The sequence below is a fragment of the Dama dama genome, chromosome 13 (genome assembly GCF_033118175.1).
Source record: "Dama dama isolate Ldn47 chromosome 13, ASM3311817v1, whole genome shotgun sequence".
NCBI lineage: Eukaryota > Metazoa > Chordata > Mammalia > Artiodactyla > Cervidae > Dama > Dama dama.
Genome location: NC_083693.1, coordinates 30,755,422 through 30,779,208, shown reverse-complemented (window position 1 = coordinate 30,779,208; position 23,787 = coordinate 30,755,422). Strand labels below are relative to the sequence as shown.

The window sequence follows — 23,787 nt, the reverse complement described above, 5'->3', positions numbered from 1 at the left end:
TCACAATATTTCTTTTTGTTTCTAAATAATATTCAATTGTATGGATATACCACATTTTGTTCATCCCTTCATCAGTTGATGAATCCATCCGTCATCCATCAGGTGCTCAGTCGTGTCTGACTCTTTGGGACCCCGTAGACTGTAGCCCACCAGGGTCCTCTGTCCATGGGGTTCTCTAAGCAACAGTGGAGTGGGTAGGCTTTCCCTTCTCCAGGGGATCTTCCTGACCCAGGCATCAAACCCAAGTCTCCTGCATTGCAGGCAGATTCTTTACCATCTGAGCTACCAGGGAAGCCCCATGGTTTGGCAGTTCGCTCCTCTTGTCTCCCTCTCACCTCTGGGTTTGGTAGTTTTCTAATCCTACCAGATTTCCTCTGTAACTAAGAGCTTCTTAAACTCCTGAAAGCTTCAAGCAGTGCTCTGAAAGTCACAGCCTCCGCCCTAACCCAACAGCACTTTTGGAAATACCTCAGTGGTCAGTTTCCCGGAGCTCAGGACAAATCCAGCGCCACACCCAGACTCGCGGCCCGGGCTTGAACCGAGGCGGGCCACTCAGGGGCCGTTTCTGCCCCGCAGAGACACGGTTCCCTATTGGCCAGGCGTGAGCTAGGTCCCGCCTTCCGGAGGTTGCTGGGCGGTCTCCTACCTAACCCTGAGCGGCCGCCACAGTGTGGGGCCGCGAGGATGAGCGCGGGAAGTGGGCTTCAGTCGGCTCTCAGCAGACGAGCTCCAGGAGGTACGAGAGGCTCCTTCAGCGAGGCCAGGCCAGGAGACTGGAGTAGGACGGCCGGGAGTCCCTTTGTCCGCCTGTCGCGGCGAGGGGGCGGGGCCGCGCCGGTTCCACCCCGGAAGCGGAAGCGCGGGCACCGCGGGGTCCTGTCCAGTGTGCGCTTGGCCCGTGCGCCAGCCGTTCCTCCCGCCGGTCACATCGCGCCCTTTCTTCTTCCCGTGTCCCCTCGTCGGCCCCGCCATGCTGTCTCTAGATTTTTTGGACGATGTGCGGCGGATGAACAAGCGGCAGGTGAGCTTGGCCGCCCACCGTTCCCCTTGTACCTTCCACTGTTGCCCCGCGTACCTCTGGGCCCCAGTATGAGGGCCTGAGCGGGTCTGACGCCTGGACTCTTCCATCTCTTTGTGGAGTCTGTGGCCAGAGATAGCTTTATCCACTCGCTGTTTTAGCCCTTAGTTGAGACTGGGCCTTTTCCGGGCGGAGCGGGAAGCCTGATCGTCACGTTCCATTGCCCATAATGAGGCAGGGAAGCAAGTGGAAACCGTGGGGCTCTTTTTAAGTGGGAGTTGGGGCTGCTTATTGTGTTAGACTGGGTAAGGCGGCAAACTTCAATCGCAGTGACTTCCGATGGATTCTGGCAACTGGGTTTAGCAGTCCACTGCTTCTCAGGCTTCTGGGATGCTCGGGGAGACGGTTATAGGCCCCACAAAAGCCATTCTACTTTGAGCCCGTTGCAACCTTTCTAGTACAACTGGGCCCCATCGGTCTGTACTGACTTCCTGGAACTACCTTCGAGTTCAGAGTTGAAACAGTTACTCTGCTTGCCCTCGAGTCCACTTCAGCCTTAGGGTGTACCTCAGAATATTAGTGGTACAGGGATCTTGAAACTTACATTTCCTGATTTTTGTCCTTAAACCTTATTCCATCCTGAACTTAGAGATCATATTCCGGATAGTCCTGTTGCAATTATTTGTTGTTGTTGTTTAGTTGTTTCTATCGTGTCCGATTCTTTTGCGACCCCATGGACGGTAGCCCTCCAGTCACCTCTGTCCAGGGGTTTCCCAGGCAAGAATACTGGAGTGTGTTGCCATTTCCTTCTCCAGGGTATCTTCCCGGATCGGAGATGGAACCCGTGTCTCCTGCATTGGCAGGCAGATTATTTATCACTGAGACACCTGGGAAGCCCTGTAATTATTTAGTCATTGGGAAAAGTTGCTTCTTTTTGTCTTCGAGGTCAGTAGTGTCTGAAGAGCCTAGTTTTGCTTGCTTCGGACCTTTTTTACAGTGTTTTGCTGTTAAGAAGGATCCTGATGTCACTATTAAAGGTTTTTCTCTTGGACTTCTGTTTTGCAGTTTATAATTACCATGTAGGGAAGAAAATATGCACCCTCCCCTTACTCCCCTTCAGACCTCAGCTAGCTCAGACCTTAGCTAGCTCTTAGAAATGTTTCCTACTTCCTTCAGTCATAATTGATCTTTCCTTTTCAAATTGCACGACTTTTATGTCTTTATAACATTTAAAATTCTCATCTGTATAGTGTTTTTTCATCCATATCTGAATTTCTAGGTGCCACAGACATTTCTCTGGAGAAATTCTTATTTGGGGCCTCTATTGTTCCCTGTGCTAGGTTCAGTGAGAAAAATGCAAAAATAAATAAGAACCACTTAGACTCTGGTCTTCAAGGAGCATCAATAAGTAGAAAATGACTAAGGCAGAACAGTAACTATTTTGACCTCTTGCTATATATGGAGTGCATTATATACCTGTGAGGTAGGTCATTTTATGCCCATTATACAGGTAAAGAAAATGAGCAGCCTACCAGAGATTGTTAGGAGGGGTTGGGAAGGATTGGATTGCATGGGGATGGGGGTGAGGAAAAGTTATAAATGAGGTTTTACCTGCACATAGTATCTGAGGAAAAAATTGATGGTACTGCCTATAGGTACTGAGGGGTTTCCCTGGTGGCTCAGTGGTAAAGAATCTGCCTGCAATGCAGGAGACTAGGGTTCGATCCCTGGGTTGGGAAGATCCCCTGGAGGAGGGCATGCCTACCCACTCCAGTATTCTTGCTTGGAAAATCCCATGGGCAGAGAAGCCTGATGGGCTACACAGTCCATAGAGTCACAAAGAGTTGAACTCCACTGAAGTGACTAAGTATGCACACATGCGTTTGTACCGAGAGCTTACTAGATGAAAAGAGGGAAACTAGAAGTTTCATCAAATGTTTGATTAATTTGAGTTGTAATTATTTTTTAATAGAGGAATACTTTAATACAGTAAACTCCATCCATTTAAAGTGTATCAGTTGAGGGAATCCCCTGACAGGTCAGTGGTTAGGACTCGGGATTTTCACTGCTGATGGCCTGGGATCCATCCCTGGTCAAGAACTAAGATTTCAGAAGCCACCCGGCAAGGCCAAAAATAAAAATGTATCAGTTGATAAGTTTCTACAGTTATATACATATATTACAGTCAAGATACAGAACATTTCTATCACCCACGAGATCCCTTGTAGTTCATCTCTCTAACACTTGGAAACCACTGATTTGCTTTTTGTCAGTATTGATGGGTTTGTGTTTTATAGAAATGGAACCAGAGTATGTATTCTTTGAGCTTTGAGTTTTAATTGATTTTTAACTTGTGTGTGCTAAATTGCTTCAGTCACGTCCAACTCTCTTTAGCCCTATGAACTGTAGCCCTCCAGGCCCCCATGATTGTTTACTGTATATAATTTTTTTTTCTGTCTGCTTCACAATTTTCAGAATTAAAGTGTTTCACTACCTTCATGGCATCCAATAAGCTGTTGCCAGATTAATGTCTTCTCTCCTGTCCTCAAACTTCAGTAGATCCTATTTTAAGTTAAAGTCCCAAGCCCGTTAGAATGGTGTTTGCAATAAGTCCTAGTCATTTTACAGTCTGCTTTTTCTCTCTCTCTCATAAACTGGGGTTTAATTTTCCTGCCTATTTCATTTCACTGTGTGTATGAACATGGTTCTGTTCAAACTTTGTGTACTTAACTGTCTTGAGAATGCCCCTTGTATTATTTTTGAGCCTTTGTGTACCGCCCTAGACTATTAGGTGATCTCTAAAGCCCTTTTAGCTGTTATATAGTGTTTTATTTGTCTTCTCCTCTTTACATTGTGGCTCTTTTACTGTAATATCAGAGCACAGCTTTTCCGAGGCTTTCCTTAATCCACAAAGCCCTGATTTATAGTTTGCCCATTTCTGTGGTGTAAATACTTCCAACATGACCAATTTCAAGCTCCTGACATGACATCACTGAATGCTGAATTAGGAAGAAATGTAGTAGGCTGCAACTATAATTTCCACCTTACAAATAAAATTTAAAAAATAATCTCAAGAACATAGATAATGGTAAAATGTAATAAAAAAGAAACTGATGAATTTAGATTATTTGTTAACTTTGTTTTTAAAGTAATTGTACTAATTTTTCTAACTCTTTGTTTAACAATCAGCTTGCAAGATTCCTCAGAATTTAGCAAGTTGGTTCCATCACTCCTCTGGTTGTAGGTTAATTTCTTGATGCCCATTGAGATAGCCTTTGTGTGCAGAAAAACCTATTTAGAATTCTTGTATTTGGGAAAAAAAAAAACACCTCAATTTATAAAGTCTAAAATTTAAAAACTCAGTTCTTAAATCTTTTAGAATCAGTTTTCAAATCTTATCCTATTGAAAGTCTAGCAACTTTTTTTGGCACACCATGAGGCCTGTGGGATCTTAGTTCCCTGACCAGGTATTGAACCCGGGCACTTGGCAGTGAAATCACAGGGCCCTGACCACTGGGCTTCCAGGGACTTCCCAGGTCTAGCAAATTTTAAGAATCACTTTTAAGGGCCTTTGAATATTTAGGCTAATTTGTAAACAGACATCTTAAAAGTATTAAATTTGATTTATAAATTTAAAGAATTTCCTTTTTAAGAAGGTTAATTATTCAACAAACATCAGTTCATACTTATGTAATTTTTATAAATTTGAAGCTTAGGTTCTCTCACATGTTTCAGCATTTGAATATAATATATAAATAGTAAGTTTTCTGATTAAAATATAAATCTATAACAATTCATTGTACATTTTGAATTAGAATTGCAAACCTGACCTACTTTAATAGATCATATTCTCTTTAAATGTTACAAAAACTTAAGATTCCAAATATGCACAGAGTCCTTAACATGAGAGTCCTGGAGTGAAAAGAGGCTTATTTGCTAAATAAGTATGTTATGCCAAATAATTTTTCTATTACTTTTATGTGTAATTCTCTGTTTGCTGAGAAGTTTTTGTTTTTTGCTGAGAATTCTTAATGACCAGAGGACTTTGGCCAGTCTGACTGGATCCGTGTTTGAGCCCTGATGGACTAGTCTGACTGTCACAGAATTTCCTCTTAGTGTCTCCTTAGGTCTTTTCCTTTACTTGATTGAACTTGGCATTTCTTTGGATTTTAATTATCTGTATGTTTTCCTACCAAAATCTGAAGACTTTAAGACTTGGCACAATCCTTTCTTTTGTTGTCTTTCTATTTTTAAAAAAAATATTTTGGCCGTGCCCATGAAGCATGTGGGATCTTTGACAAGGAATTGAACCCCTGCTCCCTGCAGTGGAAGGGCAGAGTCTTAACCACCGGACCACCAGGGAAGTCCTTCTTTTTATATCTATCTCTTAGGATCACTTAACTCTTAATGGCTACTGTAGTGATTTCTGATTGAATTCCAGATATTTTTGGTAACTTTTTCTTTTTAATAAATTGGCTCTCTAGTGAAGCACACAGAAGCCTAGATTCTTCTTAGACTTGAACCTAATATGAGCAAGTGTACTGCAAATAGGACGTATATACAACACCGAGGACAGATCCATTACTTTTTTTGATTATTGAAAGCTAATCTGGTCTTGTTTAGGATCGGGAAAATCTTTATCACTAGCAGGGTATTAAATATAGAGAGTTGTCAACTGGTTGAAAGATGCTCAGCCACTAAAATGGGTAAAAGAGGACTCTTAAGGGGTTTAGAAATAGTGTGTACAGAAACCAGTAATTATGCCTTCTAGGTTAAGGGAGTCAACAAAGAACTAGCAGAATACCTCCCTCCAAGCCCCTTCCAATAACCTGAGATAACAGACTTCTTTGGAGAGGGTGTGGCTGTCACAGGGACATGTAGTGACATTTGCCAGAGCAGTGAACTGGAACTGGTCCATAGAAGCGGCCTACTGAGAGGCTGAGAAATTTGCGAGTGTGTGTGGGCAGGAGCCAGTCTGTGATGGTCTCTGAGGTGTGCTCTCGAAGACCTCCTGTACTCAGATCTACTGGCTACCTGGTGAAATACAAACACTCCATGGGAAGAGAAGCCCTTCCCACTCTCTGTCATCTTGCAGCGGCCCTGCAGTGCCTTTGTTAAGAAAAACGTACATCCTTGAGGCAGTGGGAAAAGGTGCCCTTGTTTACAGGGCTCAGCCTAGTAACACAGAAGGATGGATTTGGTGCCGAAAGACAATAAATTTATAATGCCTACTCTTCCACTGTTCTCTCAGGCCAGCCACTTAAGATGATAGAGGACACATGCTGCTGCTGCTAAGTCGCTTCAGTCATGTCCGACTCTGTGCGACCCCATAGATGGCAGCCCACCAGGCTGCCCCGTCCCTGGGATTCTCCAGGCAAGAATACTGGAGGTGGGGTGCCCTTTCCTTCTCCAATGCATGAAAGTGAAAAGTGAAAGTGAAGTTGCTCAGTCGCGTCCGACTCTTAGCGACCCCATGGACTGCAGCCTACCAGGCTCCTCCATCCTTGGGATTTTCCAGGCAAGAGTACTGGAGTGGGGTGCCATTGCCTTCTCCAACATATAAGACCAGTGAAATTCATGACTGTGTGCCCATGTGACTGTTGTGCTTTATTACCTGTAAAATAAGTTTTCTGATCAGAAGCAGTGCTGTATGGAATGTCATGATGAGTCATAAAGGCATTCTGTAAGTTCATGGGTGCTGGTTTTGATGGAAATACTGAAGACAAGGAAGACAGATCTATGGCTGTGGTGGTTTAATTGCTAAGTTGTGTCCGACTCTTTGTGACCCCATGAACTGTAGCCCATGATGCTCCTCTGTCCATGGGATTTCCCAAGCAAGAATACTGGAGCGGGTTGCCATTTTCTTCCTCGGGATCTTCCGGACCCAGAGATCAGACCTAGGTCTCCTGCACTGCAGAGAGATTCTTTACTGCTGAGCCACTAGGGAAGCCCTCTGTATTCAGAATCTATTCTAGAAAGAAGAAATTACTGCCCCTTCCATGATGGAAGTAATCCAGCGTCAGGAATGGTGGCATTGTTGGTCTTTGCAGTTGGCAGTCTAGGCACTTATCATTGGCTAGAACCAAGCTGGTCCTGGTGAGTGAAAGTCCACGTTGCTAACCTTCATCTTGGCTGCTATAGCCATTTGACCGTGAGTCCATGGTTAAGAGACATGAGTGGCTAGGGAAAGAGGCTGACTGACACCATGATACACTGCATTACAAGTTAAATTATGGTCTGAATCTAGAGAATCACTTCAGTGAGAAGAAAGGAGAGGACAGCAAGAGCCAAGCCAGACCATGGAAGGCCCTCTGTACTTAGGGGTTCAGAAGTTAGCCTGTAGGTGGTCAGAGAAGATTTTGAGAGGTGGTAAGAGAAGATTTTGAGCAGACAGCTCAATAATTTTATTTTCACTTTCCGAACAATAATTATATATTGGTGCATGAATTAGAAAGATGTACTAGAGATAAAACTGTCAGATTGCTTCAGTAGTCTGGATAAGTGGAGATAAGATGTGAAGTAAGGCAGTAGTCATAGAAATAAAGCCAGTGGGTTGGATGTAAGAGATGTTGGGAAGGTAAAATTTAGAGGACTTACATGCATGGTGGGACTAATCACTAAGCTAGAGTACATGGATGGAGGTAGAGGAAAAGGATTGAGTTCAGCTCTGTACGTGTTGAATTTAAAGTGTCTGTGTAACACCTAGGTGATTTTCAGTAAATAACTGGATATACTTACCAATTGGATAGAACTGGTCTGGTCTGGAGAAGAGATTTGGGTGATATATGCTGATATGTGATAATTGAATCTATGAATAGATAAGACTGCAGAGTGGAAAGAGAAAAGGGCAAAGGTTGGACTCCTAGAACACTTGTATTTAACGGGATATCAGAGAAGAGGTCAGGGTCTGAGGTTGGTGACACAGAAACCAAGAGATCAGGGAGTGAGAAAAAGATGATCAAGTGCCAAGTGTCTCAGAAAAACAAGGTAGTTAAAATAAGATCATGGACTCCCTCCTCCTGGTTTTTAATGAATAGTTTAAATAGTTAATATATTTACATTGTTCTCCTCCGCCCCCCACAAAAAGTGAAAGTCACTTTTTCCTATAGTCTTGCCAGCATTGTGTTTTCAGACTTTGAGATTTTTTCCATTCTAATAAATGAAAAGTGGTATATCAGGACAGCTTACTTGTATTTCGCTCATTATGAGTTTGGTTGAGCATATTTTCATGTGATTTTGGAGTTTATATTTCATTTTCAATGAGCTAGCAGTTCATAACACTTTTCTTATTTCCCTTTTGGATTGTTGCTATTGATTTGTAGGATCTCTTAATAGGACTATTAGTCTTTTGTTTTGTATATATATAGTAAATATTTTCTCCCAGTTTGTCATTTGTGTTTTGACTTAGCTTACAGTATAATTTGCCATGCATAGTTGTTGGGTTTTTGGGTGGTTTTTTTTGGTTATTTGCTCTTTTATATTGTTTTGGGTAGTCAAATTTACCATTTTTTTCTTCATGGCTTCTGGATTTCAGGTCAATTTAAAAAACTTCCCTTACTCCAAGGCTTTTGTACTTTTGTGGGGTTTTTTTTGTTGTTTTTATTTTTTTTGGTGTGGACCATTTAAAAATCTTTATTGAATTTTTTGCAATATTCTGTTTTATTTTTTGGCCACAAGGCATGTGGGATCTTAGCTCCCTGAAGAGGGATCGAACCCACACCCCCATATGGAAGGTGGTTAAGCACTGTGTTAACCCTTGTGTTAACTGCTGGGCCTCCAGGGGAGTCCTGGCCTTCCCTCCTTTGTTTTCTTCTGTTACTTTTGTGAATTTGTGCCTTAAAAAAAAAAAAGAAAAACCACTTTATTGACGTATAATTCATAAAATTCACCCATTTTAAGTGTATAGTTCATGGGTTTTAGTAAATTTATATAGGGTTGTGCACCTGTCACCACAATCCATTTTTAGGATATTTTCATCATCCCAAAAGGTCCTTTGTGTGCTTTTAGTCAATGCCCATTTCCACTCCCAGCCCCAGACATCCACTAATCTGCTTTCAATCTCTATGATTTACCTTTACTAGATATTTTATTATTTTATTTAATTTTTTATCAGCAATTGGCTTTTAGTAAATCAAAGCAGACATTGTACTTAAATGGAATCCTGTAAAGTTCTACAAAATCCTTTTGTAGCTGGTTGCTTTCATTTCACGTAATTTTGTAAAATTGTGGTGAAATACACTTAACAAAATTTTCTATCCTAACCATTTTTACTTTGTTATTTTTTTTTAATTGAAATGTAGTCCATTAACAATGTTGTATTAGTTGCAGGTGTATAGCAAAGAGATTCAGTTAGACACACATATATATGTCTTCTTTTTCAGAGTCAAATTGGTTTGTTTTTCTTTGCTGTTTTTCTGTCTTCTATTTCACTTATTTCTACTCCTAATTTTAGTATTTCTTTTCTGTGAGTTACTTTGGATTTCATTTGAGTTTTCCTAGTGTTTTAAGTTGGAAGCTTAATTTGGGAAATCTACAAATATTTGAAAATTAAACAGTGCATTTCTAAATAACTCATGGGTCAAAGGAGAATCACAGGGAAATTGCAAAATATTTTGAACTGAATATAAACCAAAACACAACTTGTAATTTGAGACCTTTCTGTTTTTCTTAACATAGGATTTACTGTTATAAAATCCCCTCTACATACTACTTTCAGTGCATCCCGCAGATTTTGAAATGTTGTATTTTTATTCTCTTTTGATTTCTTCTACCATGGGTGATTTTAGAAGTATCTTATTTGATTTCTAAACATTTGGGGCAGTTTTTCAGGTATCTTTCTGTTACTGATTTCTATTTTCATGCCATTGTGATTGGAGAATACTCTTTGCATAATTCAAATTCCTATTTATTGAGATTTGTTTTGTGGTCTTGAATATGGTTTGTCTTTCTGAATGATCTGTGTGTACTTAAAAGGAATGTGTATCTGCTCTTGTTGGACAGAATGTTCTATAAATATCAGTTAAGTCAAATTGGTTGGTAGTGTTGTTCAAATCTTTTCTATGCTTACTGGTTTTTTTTTTTTTTTAATTTTCTTGCTGTATCAGTTATTGAGAGGGGATATTGACATTTTGGACTATAACTGTGAGTTTGTCTGTTTCTTCTATTCTTTTCCATTATGTTTTATCACAAGATATTGAATATAGTTCCCTGTACTATACATTAGGACCTGGTTGTTTATCCATTCTGAATGTAATGGTTTGCATCTACCAAGCCCCAAACTTCCAGTCCATCCCTCCCTCTCCTTCTGCTTCTTGGGGGAGAGTGTGTTCTTTATGTCTGAGAGTCAGTTTGTGTTTTAAATAGGTTCATTTGTGCCATATTTTAGATTCCACATAAAGTGATATAATTTGATATTTGTCTTTCTCTTTCTGAGTTACTTCACTTGGTATGATAATCTCCAGTTGCGTCTTGAAATAGTGTTTTATTACTATGACTTTAGTTTCACTAAACTTGTCTTTTGTGATGTCTAATCTGCTGTTATTCCATTTTGTGTGGTTATCAGACAAGATTCGGCACATGCAAGGCGGTATGGCCATAGCCAGCCTGTGTGGTTTTCATTTCAGATGTTTTCTTTTTCATCTCTAGAGATTTGAGTTGGGTCTTGGATATATTTTCTATCATCAAAGCCTCTAATGTGCTCAGTCTTTCCCCTACCATCTTCTTTGTTTTTAATTCTGGCTGAGCCACACAGCTTGTGGGATCTTAGTTCCCCAACCAGGGGTTGAACCTGGGCGGCAGCAGTGAAAGCGCTGAGTCCTAACCACTGGACCACCAGGGAATTACCGATTCAAGGCTTTTTAAAAAGGCTTTGTTAGGCAAGTCCACAGCAGCCTTTAGTCCACGGTTAATTTTTCACCACAACTAAACAGTAACTTTCGAGTATGCTATCCAAAGCCAATGTGTTATGAACATTTCCACTCTGGCCAATGGAAACAAATTATTCCTGCCCCATATGAGCTTTTAGAATTGTTCTGTTGCTCCTTTTAGATGATTCTTTAGATGATTAATTTCCCTTAAATGCATGTGCTAATCCTTGCTGATCATCACTCAGCTGAAGACTTGAGAAGAGAGGCTGCATAGATCTTTATATAGTTCTCATTTCTGTAATGCCTTACAATCAAAGCTGCCTTCGTCTCCCCAGACTCCCAGTTCTTTGTCATCAAGTCAGGAGACTTGTAGGCTCTGGCTATATTTCCATTTTGCCCTGTGACCCGGAAACCATCCAGTCTGTAAGTTGGGGCAATTGTAGGGCTCACCTTGTTTCTCCTTTCATAATCCTATGCTACCTGGACACCGTCACATGTCCAGTGTCTGAAAACCTTTGTTCATATATTTTATCTAGTGTTTTAATTATTTCAGGCAGGAAGGTAAATTTGATCCCTTTTTCTCCAACTTGGCCTGAATAACATGTTTCTTTTTTTTTTTTTACTTTTTTATTTTGTATTGGGGTATAGCTGATTAACAAACAATGTTGTGATAGTTTCAAGTGGATGGCAAAGGGACTCAGCCTTATATATACACGTATCCATTCTCCCCTAAGCTCCCCATCTATCCAGGCTGCCCCATAACATTAAACAGAGTAAATAGCGTATTTTTGAGATTCATCTATGTTGTGTGTTTCAATAGTTCATTCATTTCTATTCCTGAGTGGTTTTCCATCATTTGGAAATAATGTTGTAATTTATTTATTCACCTGTTGGTGGACATTTGGTGTTTTTTTTTTCCAATTTGAGGCTATTATGAATGAAACTACTATACAAGTGTTGCATGGATATGTTTTCATTTGTCAGATTTTAAAGAAATTTAATGGATTTTTTAAAATGAAAGTCATCTTATGCCTGTTTAGACAAATCAAGAATTTTTGTTGTTGTTATCATTTAAGACCCTCACTGGGACTATCAGTGACTTTATATATTGGACCATAATAAGTGTCCGTTCTGAATATGCTTCGGTTTTTCAGTGCTGTAAATTTTACTGGTAGCTGCTCTCAGTGTATCTGCTTCTAATACCCTAGTTTTTAATTGCTACTTCTATGAATTAGAAACCAGGGGAATTGTGATTATGAATTAATCAGTCTCTTACGTTTGAGGTCTCAAAATAAGTGGAATTTAAGACTTAAGCCAACTGCTGTTTTGTAGCTCTCAGACACATTTTTGCTTCCATGGTCATGTTTGTCTTCACTTGAGATTACTAGAAGTCTGAACTCCTATGAAAATACTCTTTGTTGAACTTCAAGTATCTCTTAGGAGAACAGGAAATATAATAGTGTGTTTGATAACTAGTAAGTGCAAGTATATAACTTCCAAATTTGTTGTTTAGTCACTAAGTTGTTTCTGACTCTTTTGCAACCCCATGGACTGTACCCACTAGGCTCCTTTTTCCATGAGATTTCCCAGGCAAGAATACTGGCGTGGGTTGCCATTTCTTTCTCCAAGGGATCTTCCTGACCTAGGACTTGAACCTGCATATCCTGCATTGGCAGGCGGATTCTTTACCATTGAGCCACCTAGAAGCCCCAACTTCCATATTAGAACTTGTTAAATTATAATATTTAAACTTACTATCACTGGGAAGACCCATAGGGATGGGATGGGGAGGGAGGTGGGAGAGGGGATCAGGATGGTGAACACATGTAAATCCATGGCTGATTCATGTCAATGTATGGCAAAAACCACTATAATATTGTAAAGTAATTAGCCTCCAACTAATATAAATGGAAAAAGAAAAAAAAAAAAACAATTTACTATCAGCTTTATTTTGCTGAATTTTCTGTTGTAGGTTTTTCTCAAATTCTTGTTATTTATTACGTACTGTGTATTTTAACTTATGTAGATTATTCTAGTCATGGAACTTTTTTGGGAAGTCTCCACACACTACTTCCTAAAAGTGCAAAAGAAAAATAGCACACATAAATCCTTATGCCATAGCTACCAAGAGATATTACATAGAGCTTTGACTGGTTTTTAATAACATTCTTTAACTTTGAACACTGAAGAACGTAATGTTCCAGTCATTTCTTAGAAAAAATAATGGGGCTATTCAGTTCTGTGATTGTTACTCTACATATGTCACAATGTCCTATTAATAGCTTGCTTTGGCCAAATGGTATGAGGTTAGGTAGCTGCCACCTTATTTCTGTCAATACCCAAAATACTTCTTTCTCTACATTCATTCTGTGCATTCATTAGCACTTAGATACAGTGGTGAAGAAAGCAGGGGCTTTTGAGTAAAGATTTTTGTCATGAAAAAGGGGAGAAGAGAGTGAAAAATACGGTACTTTCAAACTTTTGCTCAGGTAGAATATTTGTTTTCGCAGATATGTGCTTCTGTCTAGGTTTTGACAGACAGTCACACACTGACTTAGAAGTGTACAGGCCGGCATCTTTTAAGGAACATTTATACATAGTGAGAGACTCGGCCTCTTTCTCTACTGTTGAGGTTGCTCTTGATGATTGGATACATGTCACAACAAAGAGTGTGTAGTGAAAATAGGATTACATGTCTGAGGAAAAAGAGGAGTAATTATAGTGACCTCCTTGCAGGAACAGAGAAAATCAAGATTTTTTAAATCTTTCATTTCTCTTTTAAAGAACAGCTACTTTAGGGACTTCTGTGATAGCCTAGTGGTTAAGAATCTGTCCTCCATGGCAGGGGGCACAGGGTCCATCCCTGGATGGGGAACTAAGATCCCACATGCTATAGGGTGCAGCCAAAAAAAAAAGGAAAAAACCCCAACCAGTTATTTTATTAGCTGTCTCACACCTGTTCTGACAATGCTACATCTGTGCCCTTCTGAAAACAGAAAGCTTTTCCTCAGCAAAACAGATTTGAACTGACTGACATGTAGCTATTTTTAGCTTTATTTATTTCACTGTGTTTTTAATGTTTTGTTGCAGAAATATTAATAGGCTTGACTATAGGATATTGCCTGCTCAGAGTGTTATGTACTATATGGTATGTTCGGGTATTACCTTTTCAAAATCTGGCCAATTCTGAATTATGAAGCCTTTCTGACCCCCAAAGGTTTTAAATAAGAAATCATGAAACTATGTTTTGTAGTTTTTAGAAGTTCCACAGCCCTTCCTTCAGTGACTCTGGATTGGGGCCCTTAATAATCTTTTGCCCTAACCAGTAGTATATATAGGTGACTTTCTTAGCATGGTAAGTTTGGAAAATAGAACCTCTAGCTGAATTCCTTCGGAGAAGGCAATGGCACCCCACTACAGTACTCTTGCCTGGAAAATCCCATGAATGGAGGAGCCTGGTGGGCTGCAGTCCATGGGGTTGCTAAGAGTTGGACACGACTGAGTGACTTCACTTTCATGCATTGGAGAAGGAAATGGCAACCCACTCCAGTGTTCTTGCCTGGAGAATCCCAGGGACAGGGGAGCCTGGTGGGCTGCCGTCTATGGGGTCGCACAGAGTCGGACACGGCTGAAGTGACTTAGCAGCAGCAGCAGCAGCAGCTGAATTCCTGACTGCCGATCCACAAGCGGACCACAATCACTTCTTAAAAGCTAGCTTTTCTATCCTTATCCTTTCTGACTCTACTTTCTTAAATCTGTCTTTGGAATAAAAAGACTATTTTTTGTCTTTTCAAAAAATAATAGGAAACAAGCGGTTTGGCTTTGACAAAATCACTTCCTCTCTCTGAGACTGTTTCCTCACCTATAAAATGAGGGCTCAGGTTAAATGTCATTGAATAGCCTGTAATTATCAAGGGCTATTTATTGTAGAAAAGTAAGTCCTAGAGGAGTTTCGAAGCACAGGTACATTGCTGTTGGCTGGTATGTGCCGTGAATGTGATGGAATTTAAGCTGAATGGTTGTGAAGCCCAAATGAAATAATTTATATGAAAAGTTCTGAAAATAATGTTAATCATATGAATGTAACATGTTTTAGCAAACAAAGTGGAGCAGGATTCTTTGGGTGGCTTGAAGGGCTGTACTGGGATGTGCTCATGGGGTAATTACACGCACAATTTGAAAGGCAGTCTCTGGGACTTCCCTGGGGTTCAGTGGCTAAGACTCTGCGCTCCCAGTGTAGGGAACCCGGGTTCAATCCCTGGTCAGGGAACTAGATCACACATGCCACAACTAAGACCCAGTGCAGTCAAAAAAATAAATAAAATTTTTAAAGGAGTCTCTGAACTTCAGGTGCCCTAATAGTACTACTTGAAACTTTAAAATTGATACTACTCTCGGTTGCTTTCCTCAGTCGGGCTAACTATGGATCTGATTTCTTCTCTTGTTCTTACAGCTGTATTATCAAGTCCTAAATTTTGGAATGATTGTCTCCTCGGCACTAATGATCTGGAAGGGGTTAATGGTCATAACTGGAAGTGAAAGTCCGATTGTAGTGGTGCTCAGGTAACAATTAATTTTTCTTTTCAAAGTATGGAGTTGCATGGCATTACTTGGGAGAGAAACTGAGATGTTGAATAATGGATATATCATTCCTTTAGACATTACTGTTTCCCAGAAGAGGACCTGGAAGAAAAATTTGTTTTTCTTTCTCAGTTGTGAGAAATTCTCAACTTTGTCAGGCACTTTCCATTCAGATCCCAAAGGGCTCCTGACTTTTCCATGAAATGTTTACCATATGAGCTTTATTTTTGGCACATCTGTTAAGGAAGTGTTTCAGTTTAGTTTATTTACCCGAAATCTTTCTGTCTTCTTATGTTTTTTTACTTTAGTCTATCAGGGCTGATGGTGGTTTAGTTGCTCAGTCATGTCCGACTCTTTGTGACCCTATGGACTGTAGCCTGCCAGGCTCCTCTGTCCATGGGATTTTCCAGGCAAGAATACTGGAGTGGGTTGCCATTTTCGTCTCCAGTCAGGGCTGATACTTAGTTGTTAATTTACAAGATCATATATCATCTTCATAAATTAAGAATTCTTCTGCAACATGTTCTCAGTGTCAGTACAGAAGCCTCACTAATTATTTCCATGTTTCATGCTGACCTTTAAATATCACTTCTAAATAGACTTCAGGAATTTTGAATATATTAATGCCATCTCTTAAAGTGACAAACGTACCGATTTTTCCTTCCCTATCCTTGTACTCATATTCTTAATGATTTTAATAACTTAATTTAGTAACTCATTGTTGGAGAATTAACACTTGGTTATTTAATTGAATCATTATAATTTGGTCTTATTTGAAGCTTAATTATGTAAGCTGTCTCAAGTATTTTCTGGGGATAATAGAGTATAAATATAAAATAAATTGAATCATTAGCATTACCTAGAGTCTAGATAATAGTACATTAATCTTAACAAGAAGAATTTGACTCTGACTGTTTACTAGGCTTTACTTCCATCAGTAAGTGGTTGAAAGCACTGGGTCTCCAGTATCTTCCTCCTCCCTTACTAATACTCATATGCACACCCTCAATCTGTCTTTATTACTAATCAAATGCAATTGTGATTTTAGAGATCCAGTGAAATGTGGATTTTATTATCTAGGAAAGCACTTAATGTATTGTTCTAGGAGTATGGAGACTTGGGTCTTTAGCTCTTTCATTGTCTAACCTACAACCTTGGGCAAGTCTCTTACAGACTGAATCATAGCTTCCTCATCTATAAAATGAAGGCTAGACCTAGATGTTCCAGGTCTAAAATTGTGTGGCCCTAAGTTCCTGGACAGGTTTGAATTCAGTGAGTGTTCAAACACTAGTGGAAGGAGAAGCCACACTAATTGTCACTGTGGGGAAAAGCTGTAGAGAGAAGGCCCAGGGAGGCTTCTTTTGGAGATTCTTCTGGGATTATTTCAGATTGAGTTCCATTCAGTGGAGATGCTTAAAGACAGTCTAATTACCTTTAAATTGGAAATGATGGAGTGAGTAGGGGATTATACTAAACACCTGCTCCATACTTGAGTGGTCCTGAAAATATCAGCTGGGATTTAAAAGGGATATTTGGATAAGTTTTTTTGGTAGCTAGGTTGTTCATATATTAAACTTTTCTGATTGTCAATGTGGAATAAAGAAAAAAAATGAAAAGAGACCAGGTCAAGAGAGCATCTGGTCGAGACTGGTGGGAGTAGTCATTAGAGAAAAGGTAACTTACGTGATTTCATGAAACTTCAAGGAATATAATTTTTGCCTAGATCCAAATGTACCTCCAAAGACTCAGGCCACCTGAAAATCCACTTTTAAGACTTTTGTGAAACTATTGGGAATAAAGACAAATACTTATTATTTATTTTATTTACTGAAGTTTCAGGGAACATTTAAAACATTTCCCCCTTTGTGACACTGAAGTCAGTTTTATTTTTATTTATATATAAAATATGTTTATGGTTATGCTGCATGGCCTTCGGGATCTTTATTCCCTGATGGAGGATTGAACCTAGGCCCCCTACAGTAGAAGAGTTCTAACCATGGACCTCCAGGGAATTTTCCAGTTTATAATTTATATAAATTATATATGACCTCTTACAAAATTGATTGATGATGTATTATATTTAAAAGTATAGTTTGATCAGATAATAGTAAGAAGTCTACTAATTATTTAATTTTTAAAAAGTTTCTTTAATAATTATTTCTTTAATAATCCTTTTCACCACATGCTTTTTATCTGTTTTGAATTGCCATCTGTATCTGGATTCTTAAATCTCTTTTTTCCTCATCCAACTTTATCCCTTGAATCTACACTCTTGTTTTCATCCTACGCTAACATCTCTACCTAGATGTTGACCAGGCACTTGAAGCTCCACCAATAAAAGTGAAATTCATCTCCCATTCCCAAAAACCTGTTCTTCTTCCTCCTAGTTCTGTGACTGTCACGACCATCTGCTCAGTTGTATGTTAAAAACCTAAGAGTCATTCTTGTTCCCCCTTCTGTCATAATCCAACTGACCATCAAATTTGTTGTTTTCCCTCCCTCTATTCTGCCCTTTTATCACTGTCCTCCCTGCCGTTTTCTGTTTCAGGCCCTCTTCATTTCCTGCTTGGGCTATTGTAGTGACCTTTAAAAAAAATGCTTTTATAATAAAAATTAAAAAAACCTTAATATATCTTCATTATATGAAATTTTGAAAACACAAAAAATCTAGATGAAACTAAGTCACCTATAGTTCTGGGATATAATCACTATTAACATTTTAGTCTCTTTTTCATGTATATTATTTCTTACATAATTGAGGTAACTCAATTATGCATGTATTCTTTTTTCAGTCTTTTCCCCTTATCCTTATTTTCCAGTGTGCATGTTTTAATAACACTTAATAATTGCCAAGTATTCAGTTGTAGATAATACCCTGGACAAGTGGTCTCCCAGTTTACCTTCTCATCTTTTCCATCTATTCATGAATTCAATAAATATTTGAATGTCTTCTGTAAACTCTGTAGCTTCTAATGTGATCTTTTTTTTTTTTAAGTGCAAATGTGATCATGATAACTCCCCACTTAAAGTTCTAGAGTATCTCAGAGGCAATTTAGCACAGTGAGAGTAGACTCCCTTGGTCTAATTCCTTCTTTTATAATTTTTTTTTTTTTTAACTAATAACTCTAGGCCAGTCTAAGCCTCAGTCTCCTTATCTATAAAGTTAGGATAATTATAGTACCTACATCATAGAATTGTTCTAAAGATTGTTTGAAATAAAGAAACACCACTTAGAATTAGCACTTTGCATATAAGTGTTCGATAAAGCTGAGTCATTGAATCAGAATAACTCAACTTTTATGTTTTATTTATATAATTTTCAAGCAAGGTTTTATTTGAACCAAGGATGTCACTGATTTTTTAAAAAATCAAACAAAATAAAAACTTGAAAATTTCATGTCTAGAATACCTTCTATAATGTTTTCATCGAACACGTGTTTCATCTTTTGTCTGAACACCTTCCAAGAAAGGGAATTGATTGCCCCATGAGGAAGCTTAACAGAAGTTTTAAGAATAAACATTGTGCTGAAAAATCTGTATTTCTAGTGAGCCCCCAAATTTGCTCATGTTTGAATCACCTGGGATCTTTACAGAATATTGGTTTGATGCCTACTTCTCATCCTCAGACATTCTGATTTAAGTGGTTTGAGACATGACCTGGGCATGGGGATTTTTAAGTTTCTCAGATGATTCTTGTGTGCACCAGAGTTTGGGAGCCACTGATATACTCCCTTATATATATAGAAGACCAGAGTCTTCAAACAGAAGTGTTTGAACCTTGTCATTGTTCTTGTGTTGAATTTTATTCCTTGTCTATCCACTTTTTCCTTATTAAACTTACAGTTATTGAAAATTAGAGCTTGAGTTTCCGAAATACTGATGCACTATTTCAATGTAGAAAAAAAAGTTTCATCAAGTAGTGCAAATATCTTAGGACCTTTGAAGGACGTGGTATAAGGTAGAACAGGTGAAAGGTAAGAAGACACTCTAGAAGTTTGTAACCACTAAGTACCATGAAATTGAATTCTTTGCTCGTTTTTGAAATTCTTAGGCAAAAATCTCTGCTTTTGTCCTTGGTTTTCTTTCTTGTTTCTCTTTTTTAAATAAATCAGTTGATAGCACAAGCATTATCTCTTGCTGACTGTCCTTGACTTGATGAGCTGTTTTTCCTTCTTGTTGGATTGAAACCATAAGGTCATCTTGCTCTGTATCTTTATAAATGGCAGAAGAAGATGATCCGGTTCTCATTTGAATATTTGAATATCTTTAGTGTTTTCAGATGGAGAATAAGGGCAGGGATTATAAAGTTCATTCTTTTATATTCTGTTTTGAAATTTTAAAAGGTTAAGGAATTAGTAACATTGCCCTTTTCAAAATTTAAGCTCCTTTGAATAGTAATGGTTGCAATGGAACTAGTTAACTAAAGGAAACCTTTAGTATAACTAATTAGTATAAAGAAACCTTTTTTGGAGGACAGTACACATGTATGTTGATATATTTGTTAATGTATTAAGTATATTCCAAAGGTGATAACTTTTGTTGCATATCTAACTTTGAAAATAAATTTAATCTCAGACACTCTTTTCTTGTTATATTCTTTTTTCCCTCCCAGTGGCAGCATGGAACCTGCATTTCATAGAGGAGATCTTCTCTTTCTAACAAATCGAGTTGAAGATCCCATACGAGTGGGAGAAATTGTTGTTTTTAGGATAGAAGGAAGAGAGATTCCTATAGTTCACCGAGTCTTGAAGATTCATGAAAAGTATGTGCAAACTATATCTTCTCTATTTTAAAATATGTTTGTGTTTTAGTTTTTGCAGTATTTCATTTTGATAGCCCAAAGATTTAAGAAATGGTGGGAAACTCCTAGGTCCTTCTTCCAGTCCATTTTTATGAACCTCTTTTGGTGACATTTGGAAAACTAAATACTTACTAATTCATCTATTTCTTGAGGGCTTTTCTGGAGGTTTTTCTTGGATCTCTTCTACGTCCCAACCAGATCAGTGACCCTATATATCATCCCAGAAAAAAACATCACATAAAGATTGATCCCAAACAAGGATCTTATATAATGGATGAGGTAACCCTAATCTTTCAAAAGTAAACCTTTAAGGCAATCTCACAGACATTGTAAGAACAAATTTATCAACTTTTTCAAAATTCCAAAGAAAACTATTGAAATCTGAAATTATTTATTCTTGTAAATATAGAAGGATTTTAGAATTGAAAAGAACATATGTAAGACCTTTAGAATTCACTGGGGGTGGAGGAAGGGTGTAACAATGAGCAAAAGCTGTCACGTCCCAGGTTTCAGTTTCCCTGTCTGTGACAGAAAGAAGTTCAGGAAGATGAGCTCTGGGTTCTTAGCCTGTGCTCACTGTGCAACTACGTATCCTCACCTGTCCCTTCCAAATCTGTAACGTTCCTAGTTAGAAGGGAAAGACAGAAAGAAATGGAGGAAAAGGGAGTGTCCTGGAAAACATATGAGAGGGAGGTAAAGCAGTGGGAGTGATGTAGGTCCTTGAGTATGAGGAAGCCCTTAAATAAATCCTGCCTCATTCTTAAACCCTCTCAAATAGTTTATATTCTCCACTTACAATAGAGGGAACCGTCGCCTGTTGCTTTTTGAAGATCATTGTAAACATTCTAGCTTAGAAGAGTTCTTTCTTCATTGATGAAATAAAGATCTGACCGTTCTTCTCTTTCTGTACCTCAATATATTGAGAGATTATACTTTTTTGAAAGTATTTTTATTTATTTGGCTACACTGGGCCTTAGTTGCAGCACGTGGGATCTAGTTCCCTGACCAGGGATGGAACCTAGACCCCCTGCATTGGGAACACAGAGTCTTAGCCCCTGGACCACCAGGGAAGTCCCAAGATTATAATTTTTAAATGGCATTCTATTAGTGACTTGGAAGGAAGGAATAACTTAGTTTTATTTATTTATTTATTTTTTTAAGAATCATGAAGGTTTATTCAGTACAGATAGTGTTTTCCAAATTCTCAAAGTGTATTTGTGTATTTTGTTCTCAGCACCGCCTTTTGTGAACAGATCAGGACCAACTTTCCCCCAGATTTATCAGAAAAAATCAGACCCTGCTTTGGGTAGAGCACAACTTGTACATTTTTATATGTGATCCTTTGAATGGAGTTTTTTATTTTAAAAAAGTTATCTTGGGTGGGAGGTTCTAGAGGAAGGGAGCATACATATACTTATGGTTGATTCATGTTGATATATGGCAGAAACCAACACAATGTTATAAAGCAGTTATCCTCCAATTAAACATAAATAAAATTTTTTTAAAAAGAACTAAGAGGATAAAGCATGTGGAAACTCTCTTGATTAAGCACTGAAGACAAAATCCTGAGGAAACAAGTTAAAGAGCTTAGAAATGCAAAAGTCATATGAAGATTAAGGATTATCATGGAATCTATAAAGGCTGTGTTAAAATTTGTGGAAATTATATTTCAGAATTAAAGTTGAGAATTAAAAAAAAAAAAAAAACACCAGAGATGTGCATGCAGGTAAGGTTATATGTACTGTCATTTCAATTCAATTCAGTTGCTCAGTCGTGTCTGACTCTTTTGCGACCCAATGGATGCAGTACGCCAGGCTTCCCTGTCTATCACCAACTCCTGAAGTTTGCTCAAACTCATGTCCATGGAGTCAGTGATGCCATCCAACCATCTCATCCTCTGTCAACTCCTTCTCCTCCTGCTTTCAATCTTTCCCAGCATCAGGGTGTTTTCCAATGAGTCAGCTCTTTGCATCAGGTGGCCAGAGTATTGGGGAGTTTCAGCTTCAGCATCAGTCCTTCCAGTGAATATTCAGGACTGATTTCCTTTAGGATTGGCTAGTTGGATCTCCTTGCAGTACAAGGGACTCTCAAGAGTCTTCTCCAACACTATAGTTCAAAAGCATCATTCTTTGGCACTCACCTTTCTTTGTAGTCCAACTCTCACATCCATACATGACTACTAGGAAAAGCATCACTTTGACTAGTCAGACCTTTGTTGGCAAAGTAATGTCTCTGCTTTTTTTTTTTTTTTTTTAATGTCTCTGCTTTTTAATATGCTGTGTAGGTTGGTCATAGCTTTTCTTCCAAGGAGCAAGCATCTTTTAATTTCATGGCTGCAGTCACCATCTGCAGTGATTTTGGAGCCCCCCAAAATAAAGTCTCTCATTGTTTCCACTGTTTCTTATCTGTTTGCCATGAAGTGATGGGATGGGATGCCATGATCTTAGTTTTCTGAATGTTGAGTTTTAAGGCAACTTTTTCACTCTCCTCTTTCACTTTCATTAAGAGGCTCTTTAGTTCTTCTTCACTTTCTGCCATAAGGGTGATATCATCTATGTATCTGAGGTTATTGATATTTTTCTCTTAGCAATCTTGATTCCAGCTTGTGTTTTGTCCAGCCTGCCATTTCACATGATGTACTCTGCATATAAGTTAAATAAGCAGGGTGACAATATACAGTCTTAACATACTTCTTTCCTAATTTGGAACCAGTCTGTTGTTCCATGTCCAGTTCTAACTGTTGCTTCTTGACCTGCATACAGATTTTTCAGAAGGCAGGTCATGTGGTCTGGTATTCCCATCTCTTTAAGAATTCTCCACAATTTGTTGTGACCCACACAGTCAAAGGCTTTGGTATAGTCGATAAAACAGAAGTAGATGTTTTTCTGAACTCTCTTGCTCTTTCGATGATCCAGTGGATGTTGGCAATTTGATCTTTGCTTCCCCTGCCTTTTCTAAATCCATCATGAACATCTGGAAGTTTATGGTTCGCATACTGTTGAAGCCTGGCTTGGAGAATTTTGAGCATTACTTTGCTAGCGGGTGAGATGAGTGCAATTGTGCGGTAGTTTGACCATTCTTTGGCCTTGCCTTTTTTTGGGATTGGAATGAAAGCTGTGGCAATATGTAGTGTGGCAAACAGCAAAAAAAAATCTTCCTTAAATCCTTCTCTTTCCCTCACCTGTTTCTTGTCTTCCATGTATTAGGAAAGAGGAGAGAGTGAAGTTGGTTTTTTAATTTAAAAGGTGAAAGGTAGCTATTAAATGTTATCAGGTGACTGAATTCTGTTGGATAACTCTTTGTATTAGCCTGTGAGCAATTCTTAATACATTTTCCCCACTTATAAACTCTTTATCTTATATAGCCTGCTCTAATATAGTAAGTTCAGCCTGTAGGTAGTATTATAATTTGATGATATTGAATACTGGCATGTGATAAAGAATTTAGAAGAATCTGCCATGGGGGTGACTTAGTCCTTACTCTGCATTTTCGTGATGGTCTCTTGCAACTCACTATCCCTA

At 38.6% G+C, this 23,787-nt stretch overlaps 1 protein-coding gene and 1 non-coding gene across 6 annotated transcripts in view; one reads left to right on the top strand and one right to left on the bottom strand.

Annotated features, from left to right (window-relative positions):
- The first annotated feature begins 714 nt into the window (after positions 1-714).
- SEC11A (SEC11 homolog A, signal peptidase complex subunit) overlaps positions 715-23,787 on the top strand; it is a 34,253-nt gene continuing 11,180 nt past the window's right edge. Inside the window, exons 1-3 of one of the 5 annotated variants that reach the window (XM_061158773.1) lie at positions 715-736; positions 15,338-15,447; positions 20,078-20,227. In XM_061158773.1, coding sequence (XP_061014756.1) covers positions 15,365-15,447; positions 20,078-20,227 — 233 coding nt within the window. In that variant the 5' untranslated portion in view covers positions 715-736; positions 15,338-15,364. The other 4 variants (XM_061158775.1, XM_061158774.1, XM_061158772.1 and 1 more) reach the window with 4 other exon arrangements.
- Positions 10,785-10,856, bottom strand: TRNAE-UUC (transfer RNA glutamic acid (anticodon UUC)). The gene has a single exon. It is a non-coding gene; the product is annotated as a tRNA-Glu (tRNA).